Below are 12625 nucleotides of genomic sequence, written 5' to 3' on the forward strand. Positions count from 1 at the left end.
ACTTCTACATCTACATCTGCTGCTTCAACTGCTACAATTACTGATTCAATCACATCCCAACCTGTTGTTGTGGAGCCCACTAAAGTGCGTACCAGTGGATCAGCAACGTGACCTTTCAAGTGGATACAGGAGGAGAAAAGAAAAATAAAGCCAAAGAATGCTGAAAGAAAAGGGCATTTTGAAACAATTCATTCGAGCAAAGTCCATCCCGCCTTTCATACCATAACGAACCGATCCCCTACCGATTGAATTTGCGTTGTGTCCCCGCCGCAACGCGCGGGCTCTTTGCTAGTTACATATAAAAGATACAAGGACAAAAAGGTAATTGACTTTTTCCGGCGGTACGCCGTTAAATTAATTATTACCGGCCAAAACTCCTCCCTCCGGCGAACGTTACAGATGACTCCTTTAATTGCTATACTGAATGTTTGTAATACCTAATCAACCCTTGCCGACGGTTGGCCTATTATCATTGAAGACGAAATAGATTGGAATTCCACCACCGCTCTCTCAAATGCCTTCCTATAAACACTAGTGGGAGAGCCCGCGCGTTACAGCTGGAACACAACAGGGATTCGGTTGATAGCGGTTCAGTTTGCTATGCTATTGACATTTTCCATATCCAAATTTATATTTTGTACAATTTAAAATACCATAAATAACACATTTATAAAACAATATTAGCAAACAATAGAATATAATTTAAAAGGTTGAAAACACACACACAAAATGCGTATCAAGTCAACCAGTGAAAGCTATTTCAAACTATAGAAAAAAATCATGTATCATCGAACATGTTATTTTGCCACCTTTATTTTCAAAGATCAATAATAAACAGGAAAACCAATCTAAATTTAGGTAGCCCGAACCAGCCACGAGTCCGGACAGACGGAGCCCCTAGCGGTCCACCTATTGAGGGATTTCCCGGATAAAACCCGACCCCCACGCCCGCCAAACGGCACGACAGCGAGGAGCCGGTAAAACCAGGTGAGATCAGGACTCGAACCCTGATCTCCCATATAAATTGGTGATAGTGAGGTTTGAACCCCTTACCTCTCACTAGTAAAGTGAGTGCTCTACTATTGAGCCACAACCAATTTATACTGGAGATTCTAATTCCCCACCCAAATGGAATATTTTTAAAAAATCTTATTTTACTTATAAATTTGCATTACAAAAAATGTGTCTATCTTCCAATATTTTAAAAGGGGGTTTTTTACAGCCACCCCTCTTTTTGCTAAAACATTAACTAATATGTCCCGTATAGCTCTATACGGGGCGTATTGGTTGGTTTTTTAGAAAAACCCACCAATTTTGTCTTATTATGTTTTTTGTCTGGAGATCAGAGGTGGCGTATAGCCCTATACGCCACCTCTGATATTTATTTTTTTAATTTATTATTTGTTATTATTATTGTTAGTATTATTATTATTATTTATTATTGTTGTTGTTAACATAACCGAGGTTCTAAACATCCGTTTGGATCGATTCCAGCATTAAGTTCGTTTTTACTTATATTATCATATCTCAAAGTTTCAGGTTCTGATTATTATCTCTCGTTCGAAGCGTTAGTGAACGACTCGTTTAGAATCGTAGTTTGTTTGTTATAATTATTAATCGTCTGCCTTCCATCTAAGGTGAGTTTTTATTATAATTATTAGAATTTTAGTTTGTTTATGTATGATAGTATGTTCGAGCTGTAAGAAATCGGATCACACCCTGACATTTCCGCCTTAGGTAGTGGCGTATTGGTTGGTAAAGCAACCTTACACATTTGCTATTTTTGATGTGTGTGTGTGTGTGTTTACAGGGGAAGTATAAAATGAAAACCCACTTGAGTTGTGAAAACCTATGAAAACCCTATGTAACATTGTTTTTTTTTGTTTTTTGTTACACACGTAATATATGTTGTTACATTTAATACAAAACATCGAAAAAAATCAAAAAAACATTTTTTTGCTATTTTTTTAACATTTTTTTACTAATTTTTATATATGTTTTCAGGAGAGAGAAAATGTTATATATATGTTTACATTTTTTATTAACTTTAATTGTGGACCACAAGATTTAAACTTTAATTAAAAACGTGTGGTTGAGAATGAGTTTCTATAGTTTTCACAACTTAAGTGGGTTTTTATTTTAACCTAACCCTATATATATATATATATATATATATATATATATATATATATATATATATATGAAATATGCATATGTCCCTAAAACGTTTAGAAAACTTAGTGAAATAGGAAAATGACAAAACTCACCTTAGATGGAAGGCAAGTGATTAATAATTATAACAAACAAACTACGATTCTAAATGAGTCGTCCACTAACGCGTCGAACGAGATAATAATCAAAACTTGAAACTTGGAGATATGATAATATTAAGTAATAACGAACTTAATGCCGCTGGAATCGATCCAAACGGATGTTTAGAACTCCGGTTATGTTAAATTAAACGTTTAAACGAGCTGGTACTGACCAGAATCTGAACAGTGAGTCGGATAATAATAATAATAATAATAACAATAATATTAAATAATAATAATAATAACAATAATAATAATAATAACAAATAATAAATTTAAAAAAAATATCAGAGGCGGCATATAGAGCTATATGCCGCATCTGATATTCAGACAAAAAACATAATAAGACAGATTTTATGGTTTTTTTAGAAAAACCCACTAATACGCCACGTATAGCCTTATATGCGACGGCGTATTAGTGGGGTGTGGGGGTGTCCCTAGCTGGACCCTTTAAAAACTATATCCAGCTTTTTAATTTTAAAAAAGAACAAGACTTTCGGCACATGTTCCCTAATTTTTTTCATCAAAACTTTGCCCTGTCTATTCGATTTTTTTTATACTTTTAGATCATTTTATGAAAATTTGTTTTCTTTTATAGGGTTAAAATAAGTACGATATTTGTTGGAATGATAAAAAGTAATCTAATCAATTAAATATAAAATAGGTGAGAATTTGACTTGATAACAATATTTGAATTGTGACTCTAAAAGTCTAAATGATGATTTTGCTTACAGTTTTGGTTAAAGATTTGGCATTCTATATCCACAAAACATTCTAGTTTGACAAATCCAAAAGTTATTATAAGAATGTAATTTTGAACAACTCTGGTAGATAAATATTTATCAAATTTATAACAGTGCATGTGGCCTGTGGCTAGAAAAGAGTGCCAAAAGAGACAAACTACAGTCGTTAATAATAGCCTACCTTATAGGTGGGTTTTAGCAGTGAGAGCCGTTTTGGCATATGTGACAGTGCTGATTGGGGTCGTGTCAGCGATGGCCGGTAGGTTTCGGTTGGTTGTGTTGGCAACAACTGGTAGTTGACCGTGGCGTTATGTGATGCTAACATTTAGACCCGTTGCAGGTTAGCTAGTTTCATACCTGAGCGACTCATTCTGACTCATTGTATATTCTGAGTGACACATTTTGACCTATTGTGTAACGAGTGATCTAAATTAACCCATTAAGCTAACAAAAATTACCCACATCAAACCCAGCTTAGGTGCAACTATGACAGGAAACTACATAGTGCAGAAAAATGATACCACAACTTTGGTTTGCTTAAACTCACCAAGCTCGAGATTCGTGGCCATCTAGTTCCCCGAAAACAGAAACTAGCTATGATTAACAGATTATAACAAAATCGATGATCAATAAAACAAGAAAAAGTAGTTAACAGTCTTTACCATACTCTCATTCAAATGCAGTTGTTTAGATACATGAGGTCACAAATTCAAATTAAACAAATAAATAATAATATTGGTGTTGGTATACATTCACTTGACATCGTTCCCAGCTTCTAACATCAACTTGTAAAGCACAAAACCTCCCCGATGGCAACCGGGCATTTTGGATGCCATGCTCTCCAACTCACTCTGAATTATTTACAAAAAATTTAAAACGCAACCAACAAAAATGTTTATGCAGGCCAACCCAACTCACCCTGTTTTAACCACCTGTCTTAACCCGTTGCACAAACCCACCCACTTGCTACATATATTTTGAAAAGATAAAAATGACAGTATATAATAACTCACGAGACCGATGGTATATAGTTTTGTTGATTCATATCCATCTTGTGCGCTGGAATAGAGTTCTTGGACTTGTGTTGATTGAAGATTGCACTTGATGAAAAAAAATGCAACAGGCCTCACATTCATTACCCTGCGTGATATACCGATAAATAACGGCTCGCTCTGCATCAAACCAAATTGTAACACATTAAAGTGTTTCTTAAAACCTCATGAAATAATAATAATAATAATAAACTTGGATAAATTCTGACCAAGGTTGCAGCAGGTACTCCTATCTCTTCAACCACTTCACGGATAATGCTGTCAAACATCTCCTGAGAGACTTTACTGTTGCTCAATTCTGAGTTTTGCAACCCGTTTTCACACTTATGTGATGTAATACCAACTTCATCCGGCTACAAACGGTTGACTTTTTATATTAACATAATCGGCCAGAAGCCACCAATTATTTATTTTGAGAAAAATAAGGAATCTGTACCTCAGGATGGCCACCTGGAAAGACCAGGTATCCGGGAAATTCACCAACATTGTTACTTCTTTGGAGCACGATAATCTTATTGTCAACTGTCTCTACAACTGCACCATTACCCAATGGACTTGAAGTGTGTTGACATTGCTTGCAGTCATCTACAAAAATATCAAATTGAGAAATATATGCCTTGAATGTACGATGAAAAAATGGATAATTTGTTTTGTTTACCTTCAGATGAAACAAGAAATCTTTCCCATAAAGGATTTAAATTTGTCCCCACAAACGTCCTATGATCGGTTAGACCAAGGTGAAAGCATACATTGGGTCCCACGCCATCATATCGTCCATACTAAGTTGCAACCATAAAAATAATCAGAGTCATGTTTATAATACTGTTATCTTAAATTACATCCAAAATATTGATGATTAACAGTCGAATGTAACACGACGAATTCGATTACTTAAAACACGTGAATGTGTTATAACTTTTGGACATGTTAGATATATCAACGCACCCTAAACTTTTTACCATTGAACAATGATGAGTTGTGTTGAACTCTTTTATCCCATATCTGAAAATGAGATAAGAGGAAGCATGTTAGATGTATAAAAAGATACGTACACCAGATGAATTTATTCAATCTGACTTGCCATTAACAGAAGAAAGCGCCACTGAACGAAAAGTAACTAATCCTTAAAACTCAAGTACCAAAAATATATATGCTGAACAGAGAAAATTTAGGCGAATACTACACACAGCAAACCTTATAATTTGATGAAACAAGAACATCAAAATGATGCTACTGCCCAATTTAAAAGGCTTGATTTATTGGAGTTCACATTATCTCAAAACCTATGATCGTTATCATACAATGATAAATTAATGACTAGATCACTAAAATCAAACAGAATCCATTACCCTAACTGATTCTTCCTAAATCATATTTCATCCATCCAAAATTTTCACCATGAAAGAATCAAGGCTACATGTACAGCATAAAGCAGTGTTTGACAATAAGTGCAATATCATCAGGGATAGCCCATGCCCCTACTCAACCTTCTATTATACCAAATAAACAGGGCCGTCTCCAAAATTTCGGGTGCCCCATACGAGTATAAAAAAAGACCCTTATATATAAAAAAAATTTGTAGGACTGACGAAAACTATGATAACAATTGTAGCAATAAACAAAAACAAAACAAAGTCTAACAGCAAACAAATAAAAGTTAAACGAATTGAGAGGCTCTTATAGAAAATTCTTTTATATATATCTTTTTTTATTAAATCCCGCCATCTGATAACGGATCCTCAGCAACGGCTGAGGCCCAACCTACCTCGGAGACGGCCCTGCACATAATATTTTTTATATACAACTTTTGTTACGGACCCCCATGCTCGAACATTTGGGCCCCTTTTCATTTTTCTAACCCTACCACTTGATGCTTAAACAATCATTTTTCTTATACACTATACATGCATATCAATACATTTTACACCCTGTGGATGCTTATACATACATATGTGCTTATCTATGATTATTTGGGTTTAAATATTTTTTTTTATTTTTTGCATAAGTCACTTTAACTTAGAATATTACACCATGAAATTCTGAATATGACAGTTATAATTGTTAGAAGAAGGATTGCCCCGACCCGTTTTGACAAGTTAAAACCATAACTAGATAAACTGTTGGGGAAATTCTGAATAAAATGGGTATCTCAGATTAGATTTCTGAGAGTCGTGAATCACTTTCAGATCAAATCTATTTGTGGTTCACAAAAGAATTGGTCGGATAAAACTCAGAATTGAGAGGAAGATTTTAGTATGATCTTGCCAGAACCAATGTCGTTGATCAAGAAACTGTTTTAGAACCAATGTAGTATCATGCATTTAAACGCTCCAATTTTTACGAAATTTAGTTAAATTAAGTAATTTTTATAAAGCAACATATGTACTAAATAAAAAATATCCCAGCCAGAGCCCCTTGGATTACCCCCCAACGTTACTTCTTAGGTATCAGGATATTAATCATAATAAGATCAAATACCCTACTTATTTCGATACATATTACAACAAAATTGATCAACAAGTTAATCCCCAATTACACTAAATATAAATATGTTTATCTGCCCTAATTTCAGCTCCCAAATTACATCTAAATGGAAATAGAGAGAGAGAATACCAGAGAAATGGAATTTTCCAAGTCAGCGTCCGGATGTGGAACTCTATCGTACGATTCGTCTAAAATCACCGACACCTGGTAGTAAAAATCAACAAATTGGTTGGAACTATTCGATAAATAATTAGAGATCGGAAATGAAATTGACCTGTGAAGAAGAGAGACCAGAGGGACATGAAAGAAGCAGTTTGAATGCATTCTCCATCACCTTCACAGATCTTCGCAAACTTTCACTCAACACCATCTCACTAATACCATTTTTACCCGCACTTTGTGGCGCCAGTCGTGGGCATAAGCTTTGTCTTATTATAATTAGGGTTGGCAATTCGTATCTTTAACATGTTTAACTGGAATGAAGCGACGCGTTTAACAAAAGTATCAAACATGAATACGACTCGTTTAACTACTTTATATGTCATGACCGTAAGACAATTTTAAGTTTCATGTAACAATAAGGGAATATGATGGAGTCTAGCCTACTAATTTCAATTATTTAAGAAAATTAAAAAATCACACACCGCAATTTTTTGCTTAACAGGTCTTATCGTGTATTTAACAGGTAACCACTTGCCACCTAATTATAATCACTTCGTATCCTTAAAGATATACTATTTACAAAAGTTTTGACACCAAACACATCTAGTGACCACCAGAGTACCAAAAGTAAAAAAAAAAATTCTGTTTATAACTTTTCAAAAGCTTAGAGATCTTTGAAGAGTTGCATGTTAAAGTACAAACTTTGTGATAATGTATTTAGCAACATGCTTAATATATGAAACAAAAATCATAAGCCTTGCTTAGATATTAAACCTCTCTAAAGCACAAAAGGCTCTATGTATACCAAGTGAAGCAAAATAAGATAAAAGTTAGAAACATATGGTTCATATTTATCAAGTGAAACAAAATAAGAAAAAAAAAAGTTAGAAATACGTGATTCATATTCAAAGTTGATAAATAGTTGATTTAATGAGTATATGGAAAAATGATTTTTAATATATATATAACGTTACATTGGTGTGTTTTAGTATTTTGTAAATTGAAAGCAATTTTGAGTCAAAATGATCCAATTAAGTTAAAAAATCCATCGCATATAGAACAAAGAAAAACTGTGAAAATACATTATAAAATCAAAATAAAGATTACATAAGTTAATGAATCATAACTATTTAAAAACAAGTAAATAGAATTTGTATATATGTCTCTGTATATATTGTTATTGTTATCGTCGCCTTCTAATCTATGGTTAAAAATACAATCAGTTGTAAAGTTATAACCGAGGGAGGGTTTGGGTTTTGCTTGTTAGGGTGAAACCATGAAAGACTTGATTGAAAGCCATTCTAATCGAAGCTATCATCGTCACCTCACAGATCATCAACATTCAGTGTAGGGCTGGCTTCTTCAACATGTATGTTAGCATGAACTTGAGGATAGGGATGAGTTCGGTACCATACCTGTACCGAAAATACCAATTCCGGAAAACACCAAATCTTGAAAGAAGTGAAGATGCAAGTTGCGCATTTATAGACGTTCAAACTATAACTATTACAAAATACATCCATTGAAAGATTTTATTTTTAAATTTAAGTGTTTATTTAACTTTTTAGTTTACGTTTTATTTTTGAATTATGAGTTATTTATGATTTAATTGTAAATTATATTATGTTACTGTATTTAATAATATAATAAATATAAAAAATAGTTTGATTTTATTTGTTGAAGGTGATGATTTGATGGTTTATCTATGTTAGTTGCTGTAAAAGAAAATAAGTGACCGGAGAAGTTTGAAATATAATGTGGATATATTGTTACAAACACTCTAATTTATTATAAGTCATTATCAGACTTATATATTCATATATCTGCTTTCAATTGCAATCAATTGAATTGAACGGTTACGATGCAATTATAATACCTCATCATTCTTCAATCGAATGAAATTTTACTTGAAGCCCGGTGCTCATTCACTGTCAACAATCTCTACTTCAATCGCTTTTGAGAAGACGCAATTGGACGGTATGTATGTCTAACTTCTGGCTATTAAACTTGAATTGTGTGGAAATTGGGACTACATCTGATAGCACTGAATGTTTTTCAGAGTAAAAATACAAGCTTCCAATTGAACAATACATTCCCCTCTAGCCTCCCTTCACTGGTTTGTGGAATGGATTGACTGACTAACAACAATCATCATCTTTTTATGGTGCAGTTGTCCAATTCAAATTAACTACTCATATTATTTATGGTGATGGTGGTGGCACCACGACTATAAGTCTTCTATCATCTTATCAATCATCGTTTCCATCAACTGTTACTTTTCGGCATCTGAATATTAACTTAACGTAACACAGATATATGAATATAATCATTATATTGATACAGACACACTATATTCACTAACCCTACAAATTACAACACCTAATTTGAATCACTGAGGATAAATAATAAGGCTGAATTACAAGGAAAGCAAATCCTTTACCACTTACCACGGAGCTGCTATATCCAGACGATTCGCAATCGAAGCATGGTAACATTTCATCGTTTCTTGATTAAGTAGTGTCAACTCACTAAATTGTGTATCAAAGTTATTTAGTTTATAGGGATTTTTACATATTTCTCCTTCCTAAACCTTTGAAATTACATATTTCCTCAAAATACAAGTTTTTAATGCAAAATGTACAATGCTCTTTAAGCATGATTTGGGGAAATATGTAATTTCAAAGTTTAGGAAGCGAAAATATGTAAATGCCCCTTGTTTATATATTGAAAAAAGTAACATCATAGAAGCACAAATTAATTAGTTTATATATTGAAAAGCGTAATATTGTTTAAAATAAACAAATGGGAAGTATTGTGGTGGATTCATCGTTATCGGTCTCGTGTTGGTCGGCGATTTTATCGGAAAACATTTGGGCTGGCCAACTGAGTCAAAAGGAACTTTCGGTTCGGTTTCCATTTTGCGTGTAATGAAAACTGAAAAACCACCAGAACCGAACTTATGAGTTTTCATTTTTTTTTATTTTGATATTTAAGTAACTTCTAAGAATTTAATAAATAGCGTAACCCAAATATTTTAGTTCAAATGCATAATAATCAACTACCTACTAAATAACGAAAACATTTAGGTCCAAATTCATTATTTTGGGCTAATTTTCCGGCCTAAAAATTTTAACCCGGATTGCAAAACTGAAAACAGAAACCCAAAAAACTCAAACCAAACGGTTTTCAAAAAACAAAATTTCGGTTTGGTTTGAGCCCGAAACCGACCCATGGACACCCCTACTTGACCCGTTGTATATTTTCTTTTATACTAATGAATGCGCGTTTCCAGGGAGGTGAAATAGGCTGCTTCTGGCTTCTATACTCTATTTGGATCAGGTAAACATAGTTTCAGATCACATATAAGAATATAAAAAATAACTACATGATGGTATGAATTTTGCCTCTTTTAAAATCTTTTAAATTTTAGGAATATCATTTACCTTATCTTAGTCCTCTTGTTCATGAACAGAGCTTCTTGTGTCATTTGTTTTTTCTATATACGTTCTGCGATCATCTCGCGATAAAATAAAAGGGTAAAACTTTCTCATTTTTTCATCTTTGCATTATATTTCGTCGTTGGTAATGCACTAATGTGTTGATTATTTTGCAACAACAATATTGTTACAATAAATACTTAAATATTGCATTTTTGCCCTTATAGCTAACTTTTATGATTTGAAGCATTTGACCTGTCTGAGGTAAAATAAAACGCAACCCGAATCGACCCATCATGAGTAAATGGGTCGAAATTGCACGTCTAAATGTATAACTAACATTTATAATTTTTGTTAGTGGAATGTTACATACTAAAATATATTTGCGGACTCGAAGATACGCCAACTATGTAGAGAGAAATGAACATATGCACACTATAATATTCTTCCTATATATTCTGTTGGGGTTAAACCAGCAATTATGAAGCTTGCTAAGGTTGTGTTTAGATCAATACAAATGCTTAATTTTCTTTTCCTTTATTTATTTTTATTTATTTTAATATCTTAGATTGAAGCGGCTCTGCAGTCCCTCCAAAATATGGTTGATCTTCCATTTCTTAATAATCCCATGGATAGTAACAGAGCTGTTAACGATATACTCGAATGGCTAGCTTTAATATTTGGATTTCAGGTAAATATAGCTCTTGTCCTAGGTAGCTTTTATAATTCTATTTTACTTTAAATAATTTTGTTTCTGTCATATAAATATGTTCACAAATGAAGAAAGGAAATGTTGCAAATCAACAAAATTTAACGTTGCTATTTGCAAATATCGATACAAGGTCCAAGATTTTAGAAGATGGCGAGGAGGTAAAGCTTTCACCAACATATTAAATAACAAAACAAATCACAAGTTATATAATTTGATTGCACTTATTAATTATCATTTTGCATATTTTATAGTTGCATAGCCACACGATACAAACATTAATGGATAAATTGTTCAAGAACTATAATACATGGTGTGATTATTTGCACTGCACATCAAACCTCAAGTAAGTTATTCTCAATATTTGAAAGTTGTAGTTTTTATATAATATTTTATAGTATACTTTATTGGTGGGATATACTGAGTACGATGATGATGTAAGGCTGTCTACATCTTACCCTCCTCAGACCCTAACATAGCTTTGCTATTGGTGGGATATACTGAGTACGATGATGATGATGATGATGATGATGATGAGTATACTTTATTGTTTTTTTAATCACATAGGTTTCAAGCTGATGCAAATAGGCAGCAGTTAGAGCTTCTATACATCGGGCTCTATCTACTTATTTGGGGTCAAGCTTCAAATATCCGTTTCATGCCTGAGTGTATCAGCTATATTTTCCCCAATGTATGCTTATTTATCTCAAAGTTAAGTTTGTGCACTTTCTGTTATACTTGTATATCATAATCAATATGGAATGAATAAATAAATAATCAAACCGAAACTACATAGTTATCGTACACGCCTTTTAACGTAAGATAATATTAGTTATCTTCTACAAATTTTGCGTAGTTACCGAATTATTCTTGAAAGATCTTTATTCCAGTCTTGAAGTTGAAAGTAAGAGGATTTGACCTCAAAAGTCAACTGAACACATACTGTGTGATTACTAAGCCAAAATGGGAATATTAAGTTTTATTTATTAATATTATTATTAAGGGAATATTGATTGTGAGATGTTACTCACCACATGTTTTTATTGGATATATAGATGCCAAATGTACTTCATGGAATTTTGTTTAGTAATGTGGAATCTGTTAGCGGGCCGACATATCAACCAGAAGCAGTTGTGTAAGGCCCTGTTTCCGGTAATCCTACTTTGGTGTTGGATTTACTCATAAACACAGTTTTAAAATTAGAGTTAATTAAAACTTTCACGAAATAATTAAACTTCATGCATTACATTACAAAACATCAAATCATATCTTAACATACAAGTTGTCTTTGATAAACATTAACATAAAATAGTCATGACACTTCTTTATAGATGCCAGTCTCTTTAGCTCATGCCATGTGTCCCTCCTTAAGCCAGCTGCCTCAATCTATTTGTCTGCGTGCATACTAAAAGTCAGCTACGCTGAGTGAGTTCTAGATAATCAGTTAACATACATTACATTCATATTCTTACTCATACGTGTCCGAAGATACGTATTCATACCTTACCTGTTATTACTTCTCTCATACATACTTTAGATACATGCATACGTACTTACATACTTGCTTTCATAAAACCCTATGGTATACCATAAGCTATTCTATCTTAAACATCACAGATATAATAAGGGTCTGGTCCTAACATCACATATATTATAAGGGTCTGGTCCCTAACATCTTAGATATTGTAAGGGTCTGGTACCTAACATCTCAGATATTATGAGGGTC

At 33.2% G+C, this 12625-nt stretch overlaps 1 protein-coding gene and 1 long non-coding RNA gene across 2 annotated transcripts; one reads left to right on the top strand and one right to left on the bottom strand.

Moving 5' to 3' along the window:
* Nucleotides 1–3807: 3807 nt before the first annotated feature.
* Nucleotides 3808–6961, bottom strand: LOC143561465 (nudix hydrolase 9-like). The gene is made up of 8 exons (XM_077049546.1): nt 6866–6961; nt 6721–6795; nt 5053–5109; nt 4766–4886; nt 4544–4692; nt 4317–4460; nt 4052–4227; nt 3808–3904 (listed from the first exon to the last, which is right to left on the bottom strand). Exons 1-8 carry the CDS (start codon nt 6959–6961, stop codon nt 3808–3810), a joined length of 915 nt encoding a protein of 304 aa, XP_076905661.1.
* A 4037-nt stretch (nt 6962–10998) lies between these two features.
* LOC143561457 (uncharacterized) lies at nt 10999–11558 on the top strand. Its single transcript, XR_013140305.1, has 3 exons — nt 10999–11060; nt 11154–11245; nt 11467–11558. It is a non-coding gene; the product is annotated as an uncharacterized LOC143561457 (long non-coding RNA).
* The last annotated feature ends 1067 nt before the right edge of the window (nt 11559–12625 follow it).

Source organism: Bidens hawaiensis, unplaced genomic scaffold, assembly GCF_021521415.1.
Source record: "Bidens hawaiensis isolate Kalapana, Puna unplaced genomic scaffold, B.hawaiensis_p1.1 tig00020677_1, whole genome shotgun sequence".
NCBI classification, from domain to species: domain Eukaryota; kingdom Viridiplantae; phylum Streptophyta; class Magnoliopsida; order Asterales; family Asteraceae; genus Bidens; species Bidens hawaiensis.